At 42.7% G+C, this 27,242-nt stretch overlaps 1 protein-coding gene across 18 annotated transcripts in view; it reads right to left on the bottom strand.

Moving 5' to 3' along the window:
• RIMBP2 (RIMS binding protein 2) overlaps positions 1-27,242 on the bottom strand; it is a 598,797-nt gene that overhangs the window by 155,688 nt on the left and 415,867 nt on the right. For all 18 annotated transcript variants that reach the window (XM_033956341.1, XM_033956346.1, XM_033956345.1 and 15 more), the window contains 4 exons: positions 22,392-22,537; positions 13,395-13,471; positions 8,300-8,409; positions 98-910 (listed from right to left, as the gene is read on the bottom strand). In XM_033956341.1, coding sequence (XP_033812232.1) covers positions 98-910; positions 8,300-8,409; positions 13,395-13,471; positions 22,392-22,537 — 1,146 coding nt within the window. The remainder of the gene's footprint in view (positions 1-97; positions 911-8,299; positions 8,410-13,394; positions 13,472-22,391; positions 22,538-27,242) is intronic.

Genomic DNA, 27,242 nt, shown 5'->3' with positions numbered 1-27,242 from the left:
AATAGCTGTTACCCACAGCATTCTGATATTCCTTAAAATCTGCTGCATTTATCTATGTGAACAAAATAGCAAACAGCAAATATGGGAAAAACCGTACCTGCTGGCAACGTAGAGAATTCAGCAAATGCTTCTTTCTTTTCCCGTTGCTCCAGTGGAAGCTGCCATGGCATCTGATGGGGCTTTGCTAGGAGCTTCACCTTGTAGGCCATATTGGGTTTCAAGTTAAAAAACTGGTACTTGTAGATAGCAGCTTTGACTATGTCAAACTCCTCCTCATTGAGAAAGATCACATGACTGTAATTACTGTTGGTAGGAAGCCAAGATAACCCAGCAGATGTCTGTGTAATGTTGTCCACCTTAAGTTGAGAAGGTGCCACAATTACATCCTTTCCAACTAACAGAGTACACTGTAGCTCATCTGAGTTCCCTCGGTTTGTGACACTTTGAATGGATATTCGATATGTACACGTGGCAAGGTTAAGTTTTTCTATAAGAGCTTTAGTTCTGCTTCCAAAGTTCACACTTAGTCGAATGTCTTTGTCAACCAGGACATTGTAGCTGTTGATGTTTCCCCATCCAGGTGGCACTACAGGGGGCTCCCAACCCACAATCACACTTTTGGCTAATTGTTTAATGAGGGTGATTTTTCTGGGATAAGGCACAATGTCTTCTCCAATTTCATCAATGTTCACGTCTAGAGTTCCTGTACCATTTCTTAGAAAGCTGGACTCTGTATGACTTGGTGGATTCACCTCTACAACGCCGACACCTTGTAAACTAAGATCAGAGTCATTGATACAGTTCTCATTCGGCTCATTACCCAAGTTGCTAGATGAGTGGAAATCATCATTTTGGACAAATTCCACAAAGTTTGAAGGGACCAGTCCTCTCTGTCCATCTAGAAGTTCGCCTGTGATAGAGAAGCAACAAAATTCTTATAATCAAACAAACAAAAGTCTGTGCATTGCAGAAAGATGTGTTTATGTGATTCATAATGGTCAAGTGCTGTGGTTATTTTCTACATAAAGGACTAAATTTTTTATATGGTGCCAAAAAATCAGTGCCAAAAAAAAAAAAGAGAGAGAGCGCTAAGCACTATTTTATAAGTGAAGCTCTGAGTTGGGTGCCGTTTATAGAAAAGCGTTTTGCATCAGGATCTGCACCCAATTTTTGGATGAGGATTTATACCAACTGAAACCTAGTGTAGACCTTCTGCCTAAATTAGGTGCAGATCTACCTAAGGTACATTGCGTGCAAATTCCAGGAATGCTGTTGACCCATCCATGCCCCTCCCATGGCCATGCCTCCGTTTTGGATCCATACGTAAAAATTGCCCACACAGATGCTGACACTGTACATCTCATCCTCCAAGTCCAAATTTGTGGCCATTGAGATGCAGAAATTTGATGCTTAATCTCAATGCTCCAAATGTCTCTCAGACTAGTGTTTGGTTTCTTTTTAATAAATCCAGTTAGCAATTTATACCACTGGGGTTGCCATTCAACACATTACTTATAACTGGAAGAACTGGAGTAGACTAAATTATAATTTTTGGTGGAATTCATTATGTCATACTAGTCTTATAGCCTGTTACATTAACGGGTTCTAGAATATATGTGTGTGTGTCTCTCTTTATTTCTTTCTCTCTCTCTCCTTAGCCGCTTTCTTTCTTTCTGTCTTTCTTTTTCCTTGGCTGTCCATCACCACCCCTTGCCTGCTCCCCCTGTCCATTCTCCCTTCCTTTTACCTCCCCTGTGTCCACCACCACCCCTTCACTGCTCTCCTTATACAGCAGCAGCAGCCCTTCTCCCTTTGTTTTACTTCCCCCCTGTCCATCAGCACCTCTTTCCTTCTCCCCTTGTCCAGAAGTAGGCGTCCCTTCCTTTTTCTCCCACCCTCCTCCTTCTTATCCCTATGATACACTTACCTTGCTCTGCCCCTGATCAGAGGTTCCCGACAGTCACCCAGTTGCACCCATTGGAAAAGTTCCTTCTGCTGCATCCCGCACCCCTCCTGACACGACTCCCGCTGTCTTTCTTTCTGTCTGTCTCTGTCCCTGGCCCTCTTTGTCTGTTTGTCTTTCTGTATATCTCCCTGCCCCTGTGTCTTTCTTCTTTTCTTTCTGTCTCCCTTCCTCCTTCTGTCTGTCTGTCCGAAGCAGCATTCCCTCCCCCTCCATTTCCCTCCCTCCACACCAGTTCCCTGTGCACCTGCCCCTGTCTTCTTTTCTTTCTCCCTTCCTCCCTCTGTCTGTCTGTCTGAAGCAGCATTCCCTCCCCCTCCATTTCCCTTCCCCCACACCAGTTCCCTGTGCACCTGCCCCTGTGTCTTCTTTTCTTTCTCCCTTCCTCCCTCTGTCTGTCTGTCCAAAGCAGCATTCCCTCCCCCTCCATTTTTCTCCCCCCACACCAGTTCCCTGTGCACCTGCCCCTGTCTTCTTTTCTTTCTCCCTTCCTCCCTCTGTCTGTCTGAAGCAGCATTCCCTCCCCCTCCATTTCCCTTCCCCCACACCAGTTCCCTGTGCACCTGCCCCTGTGTCTTCTTTTCTTTCTCCCTTCCTCCCTCTGTCTGTCTGTCCAAAGCAGCATTCCCTCCCCCTCCATTTTTCTCCCCCCACACCAGTTCCCTGTGCACCTGCCCGTGTCTTTCTTCTTTTCTTTCTCCCTTCCTCCCTCTGTCTGTCTGTCCAAAGCAGCATTCCCTCCCCCTTCCATTTCCCTCCCCCACACCAGTTCCCTGTGCCTGCATTAGCGTTTCCTCTACCCCCTTTCCCTTCCCGCAGGCCCGACTACACATGGCGATTTAAACAGCGTGTCAGCAGTCTTCACATGCTGCTTCGGGTCCTTCTACTGCCCTGATTTACTCTGGCATGTCCGGAGCAAATCAGGGCAGTAGAAGGGCCCGAAGCAGCGTGTGAAGACTGCTGACATGCTGCTTAAATCGCCAGTCGGGCCCGCGGTAAGGGAAGAGGGGAGGGGCGGCAAATGAGTCGGGTCCCGGGCAGCGGAAAGTTGCTGGACTCCTCGGTGGGGGCGCTGAGTGGCCGCGATCCCTCTCCTCCCAGACACCCCCCCCCCGGGAGGAACAGAGATCGGCAGTTACAGCCGCTGGCTTTGGCGTCTTCTATCCACTGCGGCCAACCCTAGCGGAAAGCGGAAGTAGTCAGAGAGGGCGGCCCGCAGTGGACAGAAGACAGCAAAGCCAGCGTTCTCTTCATTTAAAAGCGGGTGAGCCGGCGAGAAGGAGGAGGTGGTAGTTTTGGCAGTGAGTGAGGGCGGGAGGGGGGAGTCGCCGGCTGTGCTGTGCTTTTCCGATCGCAGTGGCGCTGCTGTTGGTGTCAGAGCTCACCGCCTTTGTGAGGTAATACGCGCGCATGCGCACTCGTGCGGCCACATCCCGACAGAAAAGTGATCAGGGAACACGTTTCGCTACTGCACATGCGCGGGCTAGCATTTTATTATTTAAGATGTATAAAATGGAAAGAGTAAGAGCAACACAGTGAGGATATATTAGGAAATTTCAAGATGTGTGGGAGCCATTAACAAAATTTGTTACTTTTCCCTTAATTCTTAAAGTTCATTTTTCGGGGGGTGGGGGTGGGGGGGTGGATTTTAAGTATACCATCTTATATAAAATAATTTAATTACTTATTATGAAGGGGTGGGAAGGGAGGGAGATAAGATTTTATGATTGGTATTATTGGTAAATATTAAGTGATATTCTCAATGTGCAAATATGTTTATGTATTATCACACTTATTGTACGTATAAAAATGAATAAAGATTTACAAAAAAAAAAAAAAAAAAAATTGCCCACACATGTTTATAGAATAGTGACTAAAAGATGCACGCGTGAATTCAAATTATTGCCAATTAGGGCCAGTAATTGATTGTTATCCCTGATTGGCTCATTATGCAATTCATTTGCACACACAGTTTTTTGTGCCATATATAGAATTAGAGGGAAAATAACCAAGTCCTTTCAGAACTCTAAACAAACTATGGGAGAAATATGTTCATCACGAGACACTCCCATCAACCTCCGAGGTCAAGGAATGAGAGATACTGTGGTATGGGAAAGGGGTAAAACATGGACCTCACGGACCTCGTGGATCTAAAACCGCATGTCCTTAAAAATCTGAGGTCCGTGCCACTTGTAGTTAGTTTCTGGCTCTGACAGACCTCGATGACAATTTAGCGCTGAGGGATCCATCTCAGCATAGGGAGGGAAAAGTATTAGGATCTGTCAGCGCTAAAATGTCATCGAGATCTGTCAGAGCCAGAGACTAGTGCTGGAGCGGCTCTAAAACGAATCCTTTAAATCGGTTTCCTGCAGCCCCAGAAAATTTACAAATCTGAGGTCCGCGGCTCTGACAGACCTCTATGACATTGTAGCGCTGACGGATCCTAATACTTTCCCTCCCTATGCTGAGACGGATCCGTCAGTGCTAAATTGTCATCGAGGTCTGTCAGAGCCATAAACTAACTACAAGTGGCACGGACCTCAGATTTTTAAGGACGTGCGGTTTTAGATCTGCGAGGTCCGTCAGGTCCGTGTTTTACCCCTTCCCTGTGGTATGTCCTTAGTTGGTAATTGAGACATTTAGCTGTTTCCTTTTTTCTTTTGGCTCTTGATTAGTTCTTTCTTTCCTGAGGGTTTCCTCCTTTTCTTCTTTTATATTTATTTTATCTCTTTTTATTAGTCTTGTATTGTAAATTGCTCTGTTGTTTGAACCAAGGAGTGTTATGGAAAGACAATAAATAAACTAGCCTAATCGAATTATATGTCACAATAAATTTTTCTAACATCCAAAAATCTATTCACAATGGTTATCTTTTCTGATAAGGACCTCTCGCTAACAAAGAATGTTCACCTCTGAATTTCAGGAACTGACCGCCATTTCCAGATTCAGATATTTCCCATTGTTAATGGGCTGATGAGCTAGGGGCTCCGGGTAAAACTACCCCCAGAGCATTATCGGTCACAAAGTGACCCTACTCCTTATTGACCTATATGACTATCCTAACCATGACTTCTTACACATTGCTCAATCCAAGTACCATAGTGGAGCACTGGAAAGATATAGGGGCTGTTTTACCAAACAGCGATAAAAACTGGCCTTAGCCTGCCCTTACACAGGTCATTCCCACATGTTAAGGCCAATTTTACCATTGGCGTAAAATGGCTGATTTTCCAACTTTCTGTATTAATAGCCAGGAGCTAATTTTCCCATTGTCGCATGGCCACTAGTGAGTGAGCCCCTGGTATGGCCTCGTGCACTAAACTTAATTTTTATATACTGCAATACCACAAACAGTTCAGAGCGGTTTACAGAGGAAGAAACTGTATACAGACAGTGATATTACAGAAAAATTTCGAAATTACATTAGCATGTTAAGGTTAATCAAATTTGTCTGGAAGTGTTTTAGAAATACATCAGGGCAGAAGTGGGGGTCAGAGAAATTTATCAAAGAGATAAGTTTTGATTGACTTCCTAAAGGTTTGATAAGAGAGTGCATTTGAAATGATAATGTTCTTTCAAGGAATCTCTGGTAGATACAGCCCTTCAAGGATGGAAAAGTGAAGAAGTAGGCGCTACGTGTACAAGTTGTGCTTCGAAATTCGAAATGATGAGACAGATAGATTGGGGATGAACCTGTTTTGGTTTTGAAGCAGAGGCAAGCAAACTTAAAGATGACCCCTGCTTCCACAGGCAGCCAGTGTGGTTTTTTCGTAATACGAGCTTACATGCCCACTTTCTGCCCCAGATCATCCCCCAAAGCTAAAAAATAAAATTTTCTTTTCTAGTATGTGGGTAGCGTGTGCACCACATGGTAAGCCATTTTTTTGTTGCAATAAGCACACATTAGTGTTTAACACAGTTTTGTAAACAAGCTCCATAATCATTTTGATTTTATTCTAATATTCAGATAAAATTCAGATGCTAGCTTCTAAAGCAGATGCGCTGGATTGGACTAGCTCTCAAGTTTTTGTTTTATTTAAATGATTAAAAAAATATATTTCCACAGTTGTCATTATTGAAGGCTATCACAACATCAGGAACTTGGAGGCGTTATGAAGAGAGACATGATGGCACAGTTTCTTCTCTTTGTTCTGAAATGGCTGTGTTGTCTCTTTTATCAAATTTTTAATGCACTACAGAAGAAACGTGAGTGATATAATAGCGTGGGGCTTTGCCATCTGGCCAAGTTCCAACAGATTTCTAATTTAGGACTGTTTGCATACACATTATTATACAATAAACAGTTGCTTGACACAATATTATGACTTCTAGATTCATACTTTATGCGCTTTTTGTATTTTTTAACTCATTCTTAAGCAAGAATGGCAGAGATGTGGAAGTACGAGGTTCATATTAAATTCTGCATGCATTAATCCAATATTTACAACTTGGCAAGTACCATAAGCCTTATATGAAGCCCTTCTAGGCCTGGGATAAGCAATTCTGGTCCTCGAGAGCCAAAGGCAGGTCAGGTTTTCAGGATATCCACAATAAATATGCATAGATTTGCATCTCAAAGAGGCAGTACATGTAAATCCATCTCATACATATTCATTGTGGATATCCTGAAAACCTGACCTGCCTGTGGCTCTTGAGGTCCAGAATTGCCTACCCTTGTTCTAGACCAGTGTTTCTCAACTTGGTCCTGGAGTACCTCCTTGCCAGTCAGGTTTTCAAGATATCCACAATGAATATGCATGAAATACATTTGCATATAATGGAGGCAGTGTGTGCTGAGCATGGGTAATTGGATGCCAGCACACTCATAAAGCTGCAGTTGCCAATTAAGCTGCTAGCTTTCACTCAAGGTGTGCAAAATAACAAAAACATGGAAATGATGCATAACGCAAGGTTTACCAAAATAATTATTTATTGCTTTTATTTTTCCATCATGGAACTCAAAAGGCTAGTTGAGTTAGCGGGAGGTCGTTATAGTTGCCAAAATGCTGGCCTTCTGATAACGATCTCAGCTCGATAATGCATTGCTTCCCAATATATACCTTCAGTCCAGTTTGACATCATTGGCTGTCAACCAATCCACTAAGAGAGGTTGTACTTAAATTTGGACAAAGAAAATTCCTTTACATATTTAAAAGTTTCAGAAATCATATTTGTTTGTTTACAGTCATCCTTGAATATACATTAACATTTTATCCTTTTAAAAAAAGTATATTAAGAGAACCTGCATTTGTTAAAAAGTGCTGAGAAATTCTCGGCTCTCCCTGTCAGCACAGTTAAGGAGGAGGGGCTGTTTCCCCCTCTCCCTGAATCCTGACAGCTTCATGTTACACATACACAGTCCTAAGTGTGGGCTTCCAATGCTCCCCTTCCTATGCTGGAGACTGGTACAGCAGTTTCTGACTAATTATTTCCAGATGTTGCTTTAGGATTTTTCCTTAGTATTCCTTATATAAACTATTTCACTTTAAGTACCCCTTCTTTTACAAATCATTCATATCACCACATATCACACATTCGGGGGCCCCAAACATTCATAGTTTCACACATTATATGTCATTCATATTTAATGCATGTTATATCTCAGTTTGGGATACGTAATCTAATATGCTCTTCCTAACCAGCCTAAGGCACATCTGGTATCAATTAGAACCAGGAGACTAAAAGCGGGAAAAACCTGAACAAAGACTAGGGACATAGGCTGAACACAAAATGGAGTAAAGCCAAGCAGAAGACACTGAAAAACAGAGATGGAGTTCATGTATATCCTGATTTCCTCTATGATCTAGCTTAATAGCAAAGTATATAAAAAGAATATTATTATGCTTTTCCTTAATATTAATCTGTACTGTGTTTTTCTGGCCTTGGCTACATCCATATTCAGATTTTTATTCACCAACTTTTTGTACGCTTCTATTGGGCGTGGCCTTAACTAACACATATGTTTGTATCTGACTAGAGTTACCCAGAATCATACGAAAAGCAGGCATTTTTGTAGAAAAACTCCACAAAATACTGCACTATCATGTCCTGACGTCCATTCCATTACTGTCCCATAGACATCGCCTCCCACTGGCCATGAGCCACTATTCCTCAGTGCAAATCAAGTTTATGCAAATTCAATGTGGATATCCTGAAAACCTGACTCGTAAGTGGGTACTCCAGGCCCGAGTTGAGAAACACTGGTCTAGACTATACTTCCCAACAAAGGAACTCAGATTTGAAATCTATAACTTTGTTAATGGAGAATATGAGTAAGCTTTGATTCTATCGCATATTTCATTCATGATCAATAAACAATTAGACAGGAACAAAAACCTTCATAGAATCCATCTTCATCCATGTCACCATACACATAGAGGTATTTTCCCATTGTCAGGGGCAGCTCCGCTTCTGGATTCTCATTTGGTCCATCAAATGGGTTATAACTAAAATGAAACAACATATAGACATCATTAAAAGTCCAAATGGTGTGATTGGGTTTGAGAACGTGAATTGCGATTGAGATTTTTTTTTTTCTGGTGTCAAAAAGTACAAAATTTCAGATTGCGACTGGACTGTATAGAGATATCCCATTCATGTCTTTCTCTGTATACTGCCTGTTGGAGTTTCCCATACAGTTTGTACTTATTGTGTGCCTTGCGTCCTTGTACAGCTGGATTCCTGTACGCTCTGTATTGCAATCGCTAATAAAAATATTTAACAAAAAAATAAAAAAAGCTAGTTATCTCTGACATTTGACAAACACCTTGCATGTCAGTGATCATTGTGTACATGGAATTGGCATATCGGTGTGTGATATAGCAGGAAAAAAGTTTGATAATGTCCAGAATAAGTACTCTTAACTAAGTCCTCAGGACATGCCTAGCTAGTTCGATTTATAGGATACTCAAAATGAACATGCCAGGGAGAGATTTACATGTACCGTCTCCATTGTATATTCCCCAAAATGTTACATTATGGAGCTCATTTAAAAAAAGGAAAAAAAGAAAAATGCCCCCAAAATGTCATAAGGTGGCATTTGGATGTTTTTCTTGCTAAAACGTCAAAATCATTATTTTAAAAACCCATATTTTAGATGCTTTTCTATGCAGTTTGTCTGCAATGCATGTAAATCTCAAGAGGGAGGGTTTGGGCGGCAATCAGGTGGGCTTATAATTTGGATGTTTTCTTGAAATAATGGAACATGGTAGAAAAAGTTCAGGACAAAAATTGGCTAGACCTGTTTCAATAATGAATAAATGCTCAAACTGACCAGATTACCACTGGAGGGATTAAGGAATGAAGCCTAATTACTCTCCCAGTGGTCACTGACCTCCTCCCATACCCAAAGATGTGGAAAAAAAAACATTACATACATGTGTATGACTGCTTCTGATATTATGGCCAATCCTATTAGAGCAGCAAGCAGGTTGCTGGAATATCCTAGTGGCCCATGCAATGGACTACAGAGATGGAGATCCAGGCCCATAACTCAGTCTACCTAGTATACTTGTGGTGAAATGTGTGAGCCCTCCAAAACCAACTCAAAACCTACTGTACCTAAATAACACTTGCAGGCATAAGGGCTATTGTGGTGTAAAGGTGGGTATAGTAAGTTTTGGTTGGGCTTTAGAGGGCTTACAATACAATATAAGGGGGTTATGGTAAGATGTGTACCTGGGACCTTTTATGTGAAGATCACTTCAGTGCCCCCTAGGGTGCTCCACTACTCTGCTGAGATGTCTGTGTGACCAGTCTACTAAAAATGCTAGCCTTGTCTACATCCCAATGGCTTGTGAATGATTTTCGTTTGGATGGGTTAAAATAAAAAAGAAAAAAGAATAGCCTTATAGGGTCAGACCAATGATCCATCTAGCCCAGTAGCCCGTCCTCATGGTGGCCAATCCACGTAACTAGTACCTGGCAAAAACCCAAAGAGTAGCAACATTCCAGCATTTCAAAGAATAGCAAGGTTCTGGAACCCCAATGAGAGCAACATTCCAGAGCTGAGATTATGATGTCATTCCACAGTGCCTCAGAACCAACTCATGCTACAATGGCTTGATTGTCTTATGTTTGGCTCAAATAAGAACATAAGAATAGCCATACTAGGTCAGACCAATGGTCCATCAAGCCCAATAGCCCATTCTCATGGTGGCCAATCCAGGTCCCTAGTACCTGGCCAGAACCCAAGGAGTAGCAACATTCCATGCTACTGATCCAGGGCAAACCTTTCTTAAAACCATATATGCTATCTGCTCTTACCACAACCTCTAGCAAAGCATTCCAGAGCTTAACTATTTTCTGAGTGAAAAAATATTTCCTCCTGTTGGTTTAAAAAGTATTTCCCTGTAACTTCATTGAGTGTCCCCTAGTCTTGGTAATTTTTAATTTTCAACTGAGTGAAAAACTGATCCACTTGTACCCATTCTACTCCACTCAGGATTTTGTAGACTTCATTCATATCTCCTCTTAGCTGTATCTTTTCCTAGTTGATGAGCCTTAACCTTTTTAGTCTTTCCTCATACAAGAGAAGTTCATCCTCTCTATCATCTTGTTTGCTCTTCTTTGAACCTTTTCTAGCGCCTCTATATCTTTCTTGAGATAAGGAGACCAGAACTGAATGCAATACTCCAGGTGAGGTTGCACCAAGGAGCGATACAGAGGCATTATAACATTCTTAGTCTTGTTAACCATCTCTTTTTAAAATAATTTCTAGCATCTTGTTTGCTTTTTTTGGCTGCTGCTGCACATTGGGCTGAAGGTTTCATCGTATTGCTTACGATGACACCCAGATATTTTTCTTGGGCGCTAACCTTCAAGGTGGACCCTAGCATCTGGTAACTGTGATTTGGGTTATTCTTCCCAATGTGCGTCACTTTGCATTTGTCCACATTAAATTTCATCTGCCACTTGGACGCCCAGTCTTCCAATTTCCTAAGCTCAAAAACATCTAGCAAATGGTCATGTTCCAAACAAAAAGAATGGCCATTTTCTCTACTGCATTTTTTGACGTGTTTTCTATAATGTTCAAAATCAGATTTAGACATCATATTGAAAATACCCCTATACCAAGTTCTGTGTCTCTGATTTCCTGCAATTGTAATCATACACATTATTTTTTGCAGCTCTCTGCAAACTGATGGCAATATATAATGCAAATACATTTGCTTTTATCTTTTAAGTCTTGCTCCTTTTATTATGAGATATAAAAATGGTCCATCTTTTTCAGCCAGATTCTTATACTGTAGGGCTGGTACCAATTATTTAATTAAAACTAAGCTGTGTCTGGGCCTAAGTTCAAGCTGGTTTATGTACACCACTGTCATTTTAGTAATTATGGGTCTTTTCATGTTCTCCTCATTAGGCTAATATTTTACTAAAGAAAAAGAATTTAATTTGGGCCCAGCAGGTGTTTTGTACTGTTCTGGATTTTACAAGGTCACATCACAACACTAAGGGCTAGATTCTGTATAGGACACCCATTCTCAGCAGCTGTCTAAGCGGCTTTTGGGAATCACACATGGGAATCCTATGTAGAATCGCATCTGTCCGGCTCGTCTGACCACTCCAATTCTTTAACCGGCATCCATGTCACAGGTGCCAGTTAGAGAATCATGTTGCTGCTGAACTGATTGCGGCAAGGGAATCTCCATGTTGCGATCTGCTCAGTAGCCATGTCAGGAAACCCCCTAGCTGCAAAGTCCAATTCCTCCTGCCACCATCTCCCGCAGATCAATGGCAGGAGGGATGCACAGTCCCTCCTGCCGGAAACCCCCCCTGAAGATCAACAGCAGGAGGGATGCCGAGTCCCTCCTGCCAGAACCCCCAAACTCCCCCCCCCCCTGCAGAATGTCTGCGGCAGGATGAGTGCCCAATTCCTCCTGCCACCATCTCCTGCAGATCAATGGCAGGAGGGATGCACAGTCCCTCCTGCTGGAAACCCCCCCTGAAGATCAACAGCAGGAGAGATGCCCAGTCCCTCATAGCAGAACCCCCAAACTCCCCCCCTCCACGGAATGTCTGCGGCAGAAGGAGTGCCCAATTCCTCCTGCCACCGTCTCCCGCAGATCAATGGCAGGAGGGATGCCCAGTCCCTCCTGCCGGAAACCTCTCCCCAGAAGATCACCGGCCTAAGGGTGGCCTAAGAGATCTGGCCAATTGGAGTCTTAGGCTACATCCAGTGCATCCCAGAATGAACTGTGAGGGAGGCCTAAGATTCCGTTTGGCCAAGGCGCCTAAGGCCCCTCCTATGCTAAGGGCCTTAGGCGCCTGGGCCAATCAGGGCTTTAGACCCCTCCCCGGTGCATCCTGGGGAAGCCCCCCATTCTGTGGAGACGGGCCTTCTGGCTGGAAGGAGAAGCATCCCTCTGGCCGGCCTACATGAAAAAGGTACGGGGAAGGGGGAATCTGGGTGGTCTTGGGGGTTGTCGAGGTGGGGGCAAGTTTTTTTGGGGGGGTTTCTGGCAGGAGGGAGTGGGTATCCTTAGCTATTGCAAGGCCCTGTGTGGACCAATATGTTGGTGCAACCCCCCCTCCCCCCGATCAAGGACATGATTTTAAATGAGATGTAAGGGCTGGTTTGCAGTGCAAAGGGAGGAGTATAGAGCATCAGTTGAGGAGCACAATTATCAAGTAGGAGGGGAAGGAAGAGGGAGAAAGAAGGAGACAGAGAGGGAGATGCAGATACAGTATAAAGAAAAAGAAGCTGTAACTTTTAGTCAGCTGCAGTTGGAAAACCAACTCAGTTAAATGCAGGGCCCTGCTTAAAGTTGGCCCTGGGTTTAAGAGTATTACATTATTGCCATGGATGGAACTGACTCGGAAAAAGTCAGAATCTCATCCTGGTAGTTCCCTGCCCCCAGTGGTGTATTAAGGTGGGGTGGGGGGAGGAGGGACGGCAGCCATAGGTGCTGTCTTGGTGGGGGAACCAGCACCTCTTCCTCTTACCCCACTCTCGTTCCCCCCTTTTCCACTCCGTACCTCTTTAAATTTTCATCAGCACGAGGTGGCTCCTCTCTGAAATCACTTTCAGTTCACCTGGCCACTGTACGATATTAAGTCTTTATGCACTCATATTTTATAGCAAGTTCATATGTAGTGGAAAATTTGATTTTGACTTCCTCCCTGCACCCCAACAGTAACTTGGCCGGAATTGGGCTGCTTTCTTATTGGATTCCAGAGAGATTTGGTCTATGGCCCCTGGTTTGTGATTGTTACTGTGATCTCTAAGCTAGGCAAGAAGGGATTTATTCCTTGTAACCCGTTCTGAGCTCGTTGGGAAGGACGGGATATAAATCAAAATAAATGAAAAGGTGTTAGTGAGGGCTCATGGCACCATGCCCCCAGTGAAGGTTAGATTAAGCTGTACTGGAAGGAAGCGTGAGAACACCACAGGTCAAATAAAGAGCTTTATTTTGTTCTTTGTTACCTGTAGCGAGCAATGCAAAGATGGACTTTCCCAGAGTATCTCTGCTTTGAGGTATTCATATTCTGTTCATTATCCATCTGTAAAAATAAAAAAGTACAACTTCTTTTCTTGCCGTTTCATTTGAGCTTCACCATAAAGTATGATTTATCAAATACCATCTCCCAAACTGGACCCCAATTTATGATCCCACTGCACCCCACCAGATCCTCCTGGACCATGAATGAATTTTTCAAGTAGGGGAGTTGGAGTGTCTGAGGGGAGATATACATGGGGTTTTGGTGTATAGAGGGGGGGGAGGGGGAACTCATCGATGCTCCTGGGCCACAGGACTAAATCTGCTTGTGAGGTGGATTGCAAGCAGCATTATTCCTATAAGATGGGATCAAGCAACCTGCGGTACCGGGATATCACAGGTTGCTGAATCCTGCGAGTGCAGCCTCACGTAAGCGCGCTGCAGGCTGTTTTGCCGCTACTGCTGCTCATTTAGAAGCAGCAGCGGCTGCCGGGATGGCGGCGGAAATAAGGTAGGGATGTGCTGCTCCTGGTGCTCGGCAGTCCTGAATTGCTATGCAGGGTCTTCAAAAGAGGTGTGCAGCTGCGCAGATTAGAGGAAACATTGCCCAGGCAGTATCCTATTTCCACAGTGGCCAATCCAGGTCAGAAGTACCTAGAAAAACCTCTCCAAAACATCCACAGACATAGTGTAAGAGGTTGTGCCTAGAGTTTTGTGTGTACCTGTGAACTTAAGCTAGTATTCTATAACAGATTTGGCATTCAACTCTGATGTTATGGAATGCTAGCCTAGTGCCCAGTTTTTGGCACCTTAGTTTTGGCAACCTATATTAAATTTATCTGTATATTGACTCAGCATCAGTCATGTGGAAAATGCTGAGAATGCCCCTAACATGTATCATGGAAGCTCTGGTAACTGCAAAATTGTAATGCACTTTATGAAACATATTTGCAGTTTTCCTCTGCACCATTAGAGGTCACTGGCACACAACCTAACATCATAATGTAAGTTATAGAATAACCACTACTAAGAAAACAAGATTCCAGAGAGTTGTGCCCTTCTATTTCACCAACTGTGAGCTAAGTTCTGCCCTGCAAATGGATCACCCAGGGACTAAATAGACAAAGGTCAGAATTTCCAGCGCACATATTAAGTTTTCAGTCTACAAACAGTGCACAAAGGAATACATACAAGTAATTTGAAAACCAGCACTTAGATCCATCCATAAATACATAAGAAACCATTTTCACCCCCCCCACCCACCCTGATTTCAATGTATCCAAATAAACCATACAACAATACATACTTACATGTAATTAATAAGCAAATCCTAATTTAATATCCCTCTCCCTCCCACCCACCCCCATCCCCTGGATGTGCAAATTAAACCAGAAACAGGGAAATAAACCATTTAATTAGAATTGATAAAACTGGTCGATGGACCCCACTTCAATTTAAACAACTTATTATTACCCGTTTGTTCAGAATTCATTTTCTCGTACTTATAGCACATGCATAATGAATTCTACCAAAAGATGAAATTTAATCTATCAAAATTCTTCCAATTTGTAGTCACCATTTGCATGGCTACCGAGTAATCTGCTCTTATGTCTATCTATTGGAGGAGTAGGAGATTCCAATGTCCCACAGATTACCGCTTTGTACGACAGCGGAACTGCACTTTCCAGAATCAAATTAATATGTCCCCATATAGACTTCCAAAATTGAGTATCAAAGGATAATAGAACAACAGATGATCCAGTGTCCCTATGTCAAGATGACAGTGCCAGCATGTATTAGATTTTGAACTATCTAGCTTTTGTAATCTAACAGGGGTCCAAAAACTTCTATGCAACAAAAAAAACCCCATGTTTGTCTCATAGATGCTGACGCTGTACATCTCATCCTCCAAGTCCAAATTCGTGACCATTGAGACACAGAAATCTGCTGCTTTATCTCAATACTCCAAATGTCTTTAAAACTAGTTTTTAGTTTCTTATTAAAAAATTCAGATATTAATTGATACCACTTGGCTGCCTGATGCCCTAGCAAATCTGTCTGGAAGTATAGGCTCGGCAAGCTATACTGATCCTTTAAATTTCGCCAATCAGGGAACCCTTTCTGAATGGCCTGCTTCAACTGCAGCCACCTATATGCTTGAGACTTTGTAATGCCAAATGATTGTTGCAGTCGTGAAAAATCAAGCATTTTCCCATTTGATAACACATCATCTAACGTGCGTATACCTGCCTGCATCCAATGCTTCCAGAGGATCTTAGACTCGACAGTTTGAATCTTGGAGTTCAACCATAAGGATTGACACGTGAACTATTGTACCAGTACAGATGTTAAGTTGTTGATGAATTTTAAGGTTTTCCATGTAGCTAGCAAAATACTATTGTCCTTATAAATACGTGGTAATTTGATACTCAAAACATGACACAATCTCAATGGGTATAACCCAGTGGTCTCCAACTCAAACCCTTTGCAGGGCCACATTTTGGATTTCTAGGTACTTGGAGGGCCTTAGAAAAAATAGTTAATATCTTATTAACGAAATGACAATTTTGCATGAGGTAAAACTCTTTATAGTTTATAAATCTTTCCTTGTGGCTGTCTTAATAATAATATTGTAATTTATGGCTAAAGAGACATATGATCAAGAAAATGTTTTTATTTTACTTTTGTGATTATGATAAACATACCAAGGGCCTAAAAATTGTACCTGGCGGGCCGCATGTGGCCCCCAGGCCACGAGTTTGAGACAACTGGTATAACCTGTATCAAACTATCCCGAGTGGTATATATACACAAAACTACATTAAAATATCTAAATCCACTCAAATGGAAAAGTGCATTCTATAACGGCGAAAAATTTCTGCCCAGTTGCACAGGAAAATGCCTCAGAAATGGAGCCTACGCACAGTCATAAACTGTTTACAGAAACTCTTCCTTTCAACTTAATATGATTTTTTCTAACCTTTTTTTTACAAAATTTTACATACTTAATTTTAAATACTTTTTGTCAATGTCCTTCTTTGAATTTTTAAAGCACTCATCCACTCCACTGAAAAAGATGACTAAAGTCAATTATTTAGAAGCAATGTTGAAAAAAGCCACTTATCTGGAAGCAGTTTTAGCCTGTGAAAATGCCGGGGCAATGTTAGCTCAAAGAAATGCCTCAATGGGGACATAAGTTGCCATTCTAGGTAAAGCCAGTCTGGAAGATGCTCTAAGACTTCAGGAAGGACCCAATATTTAAAAAATTGAACTGCTAAAAATTCTATAAATTAGGTTAAATAAATTTAGACTTCAAAAAATGTGGTGGCGTATTCTGTGCTGTAATAATAATATAGTGCTCCTTTTACAAAGCCGCGTGGAATAGTGCATGCTAAATTGCCGCACTCGCTAGCCGCTACCACCTCCTTTTGAGCAGGCGGTAGATTTCCGGCTAGTGCGTGCTATAGCACGCGCAAATCCAGTGCGTGCGTTAAAACCGCTAGCGCGGCTTTGTAAAAGGAGCCCATAGTGTAAGATTTACTCATTCTGTATATTTAATACCCAGTACTATTTAACAGAAATGACAATGCTCCTGTCACTGTGGAATCTGCAGACAAACTTTAATATTCTGGCATTTAAAATCTCTGCTTACGTAAGTGGCAGCAAGACCTACACATTTCTGCTTTGTGTGGAGAAAATTTGGGATAACAAGGGAAATGTATTTAAATCAGCAGCAAGCAATGACCTCTTTTTTTTTTTTTCATATAAAGGACTTTTGTTTTTACTAGTGTGTACAATAGAGAGATTTAGGGGTTCTTTTATCAAGCCGTGCTAGCGGGGTTAGCACGTCAGACATTTCATAACGCGCTAACCCCCGCAGCCGGCTAAAAAACTAACGCGGCTAGCGCGGCAGGCGGTTTAACGCGCGGTATTACGCTTGCTAAACCCCTACTGCAGCTTGATAAAAGGACCCCTTAGTTCCACTAAGCATTTGTTATAAATGTTCCAAATTCATCTTTGAACAGTGCAGTCAACAATCAGAGCAATAAAAAAAATTGAACTTTTATTCTGATCTGAGTTTTTACTTCATTGCAGATTGAATAGCCACAAATGATTGTGAAAGCCTCGACTATTCCGTCACTGTGCTGTTCATCATCAGAGTTCTAATGCTAACTGTTCTATAATCTGGCTCATATATGAACAAAGTTGACAAAGACAATGGTGGTAAGAAGATTAAAGCTATTTCTTCTATCCCATACCTCTGGGGCCAGTGCAGAAAGTTGTATGTTGGAGCTTTGCTCCCCAATTGAGTAAGCAAACAGCACGGTAATGCTTGTTTGCCCGATCTTGTTCAACATCTATATAAGAGACTTGACAGAAGGGCTCCGAGGTAAAATAACATTATTCGCCGATGATGCCAAACTAAGCAATGTAGTGAGCAAAAGCACAACAGACAAAAATTCAATGGCAGACGATATGATGCATGACCTACTTCTACTGGTCTAGGTCCTGGCAACTCAGTTTCAATGCCAAAAAATGCAAAGTCATGCACCTGGGGAGCCGAAATCCATGCAAGGTTTACACCCTAAATGGCGAGATCCTGACAAGAACTGAAGCGGAAAGAGACTTAGGGGTGATTGTCAGGGAAGACATGAAATCTGCAAACCAAGTGGAGCAAGCTTCATCCAAAGCAAGGCAAATCATAGGTTGCATACGCAGGAGTTTCGTCAGCCGTAAACTGGAAGTCATTATGCCACTGTATAGATCCATGGTGAGACCGCACCTGGAGTACTGTGTGCAATTCTGGAGGCCACATTACCGCAAGGATGTGCTGAGTGGAATCGGTCCAGAGAATGGCCACCAGGATGGTCTCGGGACTCAAGGAGCTCCCATACGAGGAGCGGTTAGGGAAGTTGCAGCTCTACTCACTTGAGGAACGTAGAGAGAGGGGAGATATGATCGAGACATTCAAGTATCTCACGGGCCGCATCGAGGTGGAGGAAGATATCTTCTTTTTCAAGGGTCCCGCGGCAACAAGGGGGCATCCGTGGAAAATCAGGGGCGGGAAACTGCACGGGGACACTAGGAAGTTCTTCTTCACTGAAAGGGTGGTTGATCGCTGGAATAGTCTTCCACTCCAGGTTATTGAGGCCAGCAGCGTGCCAGATTTTAAGGCCAGATGGGATAGACATGTGGGATCTATCCGCAAAGATAAATAGGGTGGGTCATTAGAGTGGGCAGACTTGATGGGCCGTGGCCCTTATCTGCCGTCTATTTCTATGTTTCTATGTTTCTAACGTGCCAGATATATGCACACATGGATCTGTGCTAGCAGCAGCTACAGTATATTTGGCACAGAAGACATTTGTTTTGGTGCCTGGAATTCCACGCATGCATTTGTGCATGTCCTGGAACGATATTCCATGCCTACAATAGTTTTTGCAATACTATTCTTTATGCTTAGCTTGGCAATCCATCATATGCAAGGATGTGTGAACATGTAACTCTGGATGCCAAGCACAACAGTGCAAGCATTAGCTCCGAGGGCAGTTTGGGGATTAAAAATGGCCGAAAACACAGCGATCCATGTAGAAGTCAAGGCTCCCATCCATCCTCCCTCCCACACCTGGTCCAGCACTCCTCTCTCTCTCCCCTCTGTCCCCAAATTCATCATATCTTCTCTTTCTCAAATCCCCTCCCCCTGCTTCCTGGTCTACCTTAAAACATCTTTCTCTCTTTAGAAGTTGCTGCGCTGATGGTACAGGCAGCTATACTAGGGTTACCAGACGTCCCGAAAAGCCTCCTCAAATCGCGTCGGGCAAGGAGGAAGTCCGCACATGCGTGGATCTCATGTGCATGTGCGGCCTTCCTCCCTGCCTGACATGATTTGCGGACAAGAGCAGGCAGTGGGGGCGGGGCTAGGGTGGGACTGGGGGCGGGATTAGGGAGGGGATGGGCGGAATTGGGGGTGGGATTAGGGGTCTGGATTTTCAAATTGGAAAATCTGGCAACCCTAAACTATATCCATCAATCATATCCAGCTAAGTATTCATCTATACCTCTTTACCACTATTATTCTGCTTGAACAACTTATATCTAATCAAAAGTATAGGGCTGGTAGGTAGGTGAGTGCAATGATGGAATGTTAATACATCTTTATTCTATTAACCTGTTGGTTTTGAATAAGATTTCACACTGAGCACTCTATAAATTATTTTTAATAATATAATATATACTTCAAATAATTTAATTCACTTTTTGTGTTATATTATTTATTAGGTGAATAGATTTATAAAAGATTTTTTCTCCTATTTATTTAACCTTTGATTTTCAAACCCTAAACTATACACATATGCTGCTGGTGGCTTGACTCAGAGCATTTCTTCTGTGTCCCGCCCCTTCTGAGGCAACTTCCTGTTTCTGTGTGGGCAGGACATGTCAAAGGAAAAGCTCCAGGTCAGGCTGCAGGCAGTATATATGTGTTGGTGCTGTTGCCAGCAACTTCTAAGGCAGGGGCAGACTGCTTAGGTGCCAAGTCTCATTCACTCAGGAGGGAGGTTATTTGGATTATTTGAACATGGAGCTGTTGGATTTTTTATTTCTGTTATTTGCACATTTCACTCACGTTTAAGGGATTTGCACTTTGAGGAATCACAGCTGCTGGCAATGAACTTCTTGGATTTCCATAGCGACATTGTTTATTGATCACCTGCCTGTCGAATCAGCAAGATATGTGACTAGTTATATGATCTTTTGAATATGTAATGGTAACACCACTGCCAGCGACATTGGTGTTAATTTAACTGAGTACTATTAGTTCATTTTTTGTGATATTCTATTAGATATTTTGATTTTTTTAGATCTTTTTTTATATTTGTCATTTAAAACATTAATATGGATGCACTTACCACCTCCTATGATGCTATAGGCTCTCCCATTATGGGCAGTTAATACACCGGCAATATCCGTGCACTAGTTGAGTAGTGTTTCCATACCTATTCTCTACCCCTGACATACCCTTTTTCCCCAAAACTACACACTTAGCAGGGATACTACACAGTGGGCCACGGAAAAGTAACCCACCTCTAATACCAGTGCCAGAAAGATGGTGTTCTCTCTAGAACAGTGAATAGTGATTGTGGAAGGCTATGTGCGAAGCAGATCGATTAAAGAAACGCATAAAGCCTTTGCCAACAAGTACCCAGGAACAAAACCACCAGCTAAACGTATTCAGAGTATGGTTCGGAAATGGTGTAAATTACTGTACATGGTTGCTGATGGACATTTGGACCCATCGCTGTACTTCATGACGGACGAAGCTTGGTTTCATTTATGAGGCCACGTAAATTCCCAGAATATGAGGTACTGTCAGGAACACGAATAGTGGCAAATGAGCTTCAAAAAGTGGCAAATGAGCTTCAACATAGGGAAATGCAAGGTCGTGCATGTAGGGAAAAAGAACCCGATGTTCACTTACAAAATGGGGGGATCACCGCTAGGGGTGAGCAACCTTGAAAGAGACCTGGGAGTGATGGTAGACACAACATTAAAGGCGTCGGCACAGTGCGCCACAGCCTCAAGGAGGCAAACAAAATGTTGGGTATCATTAAGAAGGGTATCACGGCCAGGACGAAGGAAGTCATCCTGCCACTGTATCATGCAATGGTGCGCCCGCACCTGGAGTACTGTGTCCAGTACTGGTCGCCGTACCTCAAGAAGGACATGGCGGTACTTGAGAGAGTCCAGAGAAGAGCAAGTAGGCTAATAAAGGGTATGGAGGACTTCTCATATACTGACAGACTGAAAAAGCTGGGGCTTTTCTCCCTGGAAAAGCGGAGACTTAGAGGAGACATGATAGAAACCTTCAAGATCATGAAGGGCATAGAAAAAGTAGACAGGGACAGATTTTTCAATTATGGGGAACCACAAGTACAAGGGGGCACTCAGAGAAATTGAAAGGGGAAAGGTTTAGAACAAACGCCAGAAAGTTCTTTTTCACCCAGAAGGTAGTGGATACATGGAACGCGTTACCGGAGGATGTGATAAGCAGGAGCACGCTACAGGGCTTCAAAGAAGGTTTGGATAGGTACCTGGAGGACAAAGGGATTGAGGGGTACAGATAGGAGTAGAGGTAGGTTATAGGGATAGGATTAGAAGTAAGTTATAAAATTAGTCGGGGACCACTGTTCAGGCAATAAGCCTGATGGGCCGCCGCGGGAGCGGACTGCTGGGCAAGATGGACCTCTGGTTTGTCTCAGCGGAGGCAACTTCTTATGTTCTTAATTTTCTTAGAATCAATTGTGAATACCACGGTTTACCTGGACATCTTTCAACAATTTTACAACCAACACACACCAGAAGAAAAAATGTACTGCTTTTTCCAACAAGATGGGGCAACATGCCACACCTCAAGTGACTCATGAACTGTTTACAGAGGAGCGAACTGTGAGCAAGGGGTTATGTGCACGTAGTATCAGCCAACATGATCCGACGTGCCCAAAGGTGCATAGTTGTGAACGAGGACCACTTACAACATCTGTTGTTACTTGTGAGTAAGTGACTGAAAACAATCCACTTGCTCGTTCATCTTGTCATACTGTCGCCAGAGGCGAGCTACTTTTCCGTGGCCCACCTTGTATCTATTAATGAGAAACTTGATCAAATCTCTACATGGCTTACGGAACATCGAATTAAACTGAATCCAGATAAGTCAGGAAGGGAAGGGACATGTGGCATGGGGGTCGGAAAGGAGTGAAGGGCAGAGAAGAGGGTGGGGGAGGGGCGCCCCCACCCCAGGCGTCACTCACCCTCACGACGCCACTGGGGTACACTTACCTACAAGGATGGCAATAGTTTATAAATTTAAGAACACAAATGGCACTCTGATAAAAAAGGACTATGCAGACCCTGCAATTACAGAACCATTTCAGCATTTTTATCATGTTGTTATATCTCTTCCATTACATTAGGTTCCTATGACTTACTTCACACGAGCGCCTCAGGCTGCTAGTTCTAGACCGCGACAGAAAGGTGGGCTTCACAGTCGCTTGATCTGTATTCTCACCAGATGGCTGCAGAGGCCAGATGAGCTCCGAAATCATACATCGGCTTCCAGGAGAACTTTCATGACCTACACAAAAACAAAAAAATTGCTACCTGGTACTTTTGTTTATCAGCTCATACAAAAAAAAAAAAAAAAAAAGAAAGATTAATGTGTGACTATGATATGGCTTATTTTATTCATATGACAGGTAGCTGCAGTCAGAGGTGCTTCAGTTACACTTATAAACCTGACTGAGCTGGCTTCCTTTAAAGCATGCATGATAAAGAAACCAAAATATCTAATATGGCTCCCTGCAATGAACAAGAAAAGGACACAATGGCTTACAAGGAAAAATGTTAATTAATGGTTTTGAAGTTCTTGGAAACCTTAATTACTGTCACAAAACCACTGGCATCTTTTCACTAAAGACTCAAAGGTTGAACTGGTAATGGCATAAACATGTCCAGCAGTCTTGTAGGTGAAAAAATATATTTCTTTTAGAGTTGGTTGTTTTCTTTGGTTTTTTTTTTTCAGTAGGGAGTGGAAGTTGAGGAAATCTAGAATCATAGACTTCCAACTGTGAGAGAGAGCTCCAAGCTCCTCATTTGCGAAAAGGCATTTCTGCAAGCAAAGTCACAAGGCAATGTTCAGTTGTGGATTAGGAATTGGTTATCAGACAGAAAACAGAGGATAGGATTAAATGGCCATTTTTCTCAAAGGAGGAGGGTAAATACTGGAATGCCACAGGGATCTGTACTGGGACTGGGACTATTTAACTTATATATAAATGACCTAGAAATCGGAAAGACGAGTGAGGTGATTAAATTTGCAGATGACACTAAACTGTTCAAAGTTGTTAAAACGCATGCAGACTGTGAAAAATTGCAGGCAGACCTTAGGAAATTGGAAAACTGGGCATCCAAATGTTAGAAAAAATGTAATGTGGACAAATACAAAGTGATTGATTCACATTGGTAAGAACCACCCAAATCATAGCTACCAGATGCTAGGGTCCATCTTGGGGGGTCAGCACCCAAGAAAAAGATCAGAGTGTCATTGTAGGCAATGCGCTGATACCTTCCGCCTAATGTGTAGCGGCGGCCAAAAAAGCAAACAAGATTCTAGGAATTATTAGAAAAGGGATGGCAAACATGGCTCCATATTGCTTCATGGTGTGACCTCACCTTGAGTACTGTGCTCATTTCTGGTGGTCTTATCTCAAAAAAGATATAGCAAAACTAAAAAAGGTTCAAAGAAAGTGACCAAGATGATAAAGGGGATGGAACTCTTCTTTTATGAGGAAAGTCTAACGAGGTTAGGGGAGATATAGAATGGGTACAAGTGGATCGATTTTTTTACTCAATCAAAAATTTGAAAGACTAGGGAACATATGCCGAAGTTACAGGGAAATACTTTTAAAACCAATAGGAGGAAATATTTTTCACTCAGGGAATAGTTAAGATCTGGAATGCATTGCCAGAGGATGTGGTAAGAGCGGTTAACATAGCTGGTTTTAAAAAAAGGTTTGGACAAGTTCTTGGAGGAAAATTCCATAGTCTGCTATTGAGACAGACATGGGAGAAGCCACTGTTTGCCCTGGGCTTGGTAGCATGGAATGTTACTACTATTTGGGTTTTTGCCAGGTACTTGTGACCTGGATTGGCCACCGTGAAGATGACACACTGGGCTAGATGGACAATTGGTCTGACCCAGTAAGGCTATTCTTATGTTCTTATGAAGATGGATATGCCAAGCTTTCTGAAACAATTAGCACAAATCTTGTCGAGGGGTGTCAGGTCAAAAGCGCGCCGGGACAAAGGCGCGCCCAGACAATTGAGCGCAGCGCGGAGGCGCGTGCCGCTCTAAATTACTGTTTTTAGGGCTCCGACGGGGTGAAACCTAGTGATATAAAATGTTGCATCTATGATCTGTTTGAGTGTATTGTATCAGTGATTCTACCATGGTACCTCTTGACGGTTCATAGACAACGGCGCGAAAGACAAAAGCGCGCGCCGACAATTGAGCACAGCGCGGAGGCGTGCGCTGCACAAAATTACAGTTTGTAGGGGCTCCGAGGGGGGTTTTGTTGGGGAACCCCCCCACTTTACTTAATAGACATTGCGCCGCATTGTGGGGGCGTTGTGGGGGGTGTGGGGGGTTGTAACCCCCCACATTTTACTGAAAACTGAACTTTTTCCCTGTTTTTAGGGAAAAAGTTCAGTTTACAGTAAAATGTGGAGGGTTACAACCCCCCAAACCCCCCATAATGTCGGCGCGATGTCTATTAAGTAAACTGGGGGGGTTCCCCAACAAAACCCCCCTCGGAGCCCCTACAAACTGTAATTTTGTGCAGCGCACACTTCCGCGCTGTGCTCAATTGTCGGCGCGCGCTTTTGTCTTTCGCGCCGTTGTCTATGAACCGTCAAGAGGTACCATGGTAGAATCACTGATACAATACACTCAAACAGATCATAGATGCAACATTTTATATCACTAGGTTTGACAATGTAATGAGGGCACAAGGGAGAAGTCTTATTTGAGAAATGCTCTCAATTACAAGAAAATTTCAAGAGGCAGATGTTGAAAAACTATTAACATATTTGGGACTTAAAAAGAGAAAATCACTAGTGTTCTAAAAAAGAAAGAGTTGGCAATTTTGATGCATCGACCTCAGCATGAACACAGCAAGACACAAACATAAAAACACCACTAATCTTATGCCCACTACATCATATCAGACATGTCAACTACCAAACAATTAAACAGTAAGCTGGGAACCCAATCAAGTTTGCTCACAGTTGAGTTCAGAGTTTCCTTTCCTTGGCATGCTGCACAACGCTCCGTATTGGGGCAGGTTTGGATGCCTCTTGGTTATCCAAAGGAGCAGGTTTTGGCAAACGCTGTCTCTTCGTTTAACAACGGCTAACTCAATCTCCAGTTTTTAAAGCAATGCTAATAACTCAGTGCTTCGTGGTTTCCACATGACACAGTAAGTTTAGAAAACCTGCAAATGCTTGCAGAATCCCACAAGATCAAGTTGTTTCTTCCATTATGCATTTATAGTCAAATCAGCTCTGACAACACAGTAGGGCAAAAACGCTTTTAAAGACTCCAGTACATGATGATACAGCTGACAAGCTGTCCGCAGAAAAATGTCTGAAAAGATTTCTCCCAGGAAAGAGGCAAACATGTTTGACATCTTAATTGAAAGCTCTGCTACCGTCGTTCATACTTATAAGGTGCAGGATCACAAGGCGAGATACACCTGCCGTTCTACTGAAACAATTATTGATTTTTCAACTCTAGATAGCCAGCCACAAACATGGAAGACTGCTGAAATGTCTCTTATAACTTATAAATTCAGATCTTGTCGATTCTTTTTATAACTGGTCTTGTGTTTCATAATTGTGACTTTAGTTGCCCTTTGTATAACTTCTCTAAACCAGGAACAATGCTCATATTTCTTATGTTACCCACCCAAACTTGCTATGAAAGATGACTGATTTCCTGATTCATAAACTGTTGTCTCATAACTGAATTACAAGTGGAGGTAGCCTATTGGCTAGAACAATAGGTTAAGAACCAGGGAGGCTGGGTTCAAACCCTACTAAGGCTCCTTTTGATCTTGGGAAGACACTTAACTCTCCACTATCTCAGGTAGAAACTTATTGGACCTTTTACCTCAGCTTAGCACACACTAATGGGTATTAGCATGCATTAAATGCCATGTGCCCCATAGATATAAAATAGGACACACAGCATTTAGAGTACACTAATTTCTATTAGTGTGCACTAAACATTAGTAAAATGGCTCCTTAGATTTTAAGCCCTCCAGGGACAGGGAAATGTCTACAGAATTATAACTTATCTTGAGCTACAATTGACCAAAAAAATGGAATGAGCTAGATCCAAAGGAAATAATGTTTTTGCTCTCACTTAAGTTGGTCTGCATTACCATATATGATTTACTATTCAGATGTTCCTGGAAGTCCCTGAGATCTCTTGATGCTCTAACTTTTTATGATCTACTTAATCAAAGTATTTGAACAGATAACAAAAATAAAAAATAGAAAAGAATAGTCCTTGCATACTGTGACAGGCAGGACCCTGTTGCATTTAGAGACTCTGCTTCTAACCTTATTTCTGGCAAACCAGTGCCTATTCCTAGAACAAAAAAGCAAACTGTAAGGTCTGGCAAGCAAACAGCTCACACATCAGAAATGCAGAGAATAGGACAGAGTGCAGCAGCAGCTCAGAATTCCTTCAATTTATCCTATTATTCCTTATTCAAAACTGCAGAAGTAAACACTCTTTTTAAACCTACACTATACAAGCTGACACACAGAGGGTTAAAGAAAGAGGAGGGGTCAGCAGGGCTGCATCAAGCAGGGCTAGAGCCCGGGAAGAAAAAAGCTTCCACAGCTGAGAGCTGGGGGGAGGAGTGGCAGGAACAGGAAGAGCCAGAGAAGCAGGAGAAACAGCACGCTAGGGCTGCAAGGCTGAAATCTCTGCCAGGCACATTTGAAAACCCTGAGAAAGTTTCCCTTCCAGTACCACTGCCTCACTGGAAACTGCTGTCAGGAACTCCCAGGCCAGGTAAGAATATATTTCCCAGAGCAAGTTTAGCTTGGGAGGGGGAGGATTCTGAGAAGTTTGTGCAGGCTGACTGTGAGAAATGAGGGCTTTCACAGAGGGGGAGGGGAGGGGAGCCACATTGCAGAGAAGTAGCTCCTATGGAGGTGAGAGAACAAGGTTTTTATGATAATACTTTAGACTATGACACGGATTACAG

The sequence above is a fragment of the Geotrypetes seraphini genome, chromosome 8 (assembly GCF_902459505.1).
Source record: "Geotrypetes seraphini chromosome 8, aGeoSer1.1, whole genome shotgun sequence".
Classification (NCBI taxonomy): domain Eukaryota; kingdom Metazoa; phylum Chordata; class Amphibia; order Gymnophiona; family Dermophiidae; genus Geotrypetes; species Geotrypetes seraphini.
The sequence above is the reverse complement of the archived record's forward strand: the minus strand, read 5'-3'. Positions and strand labels throughout refer to the sequence as shown.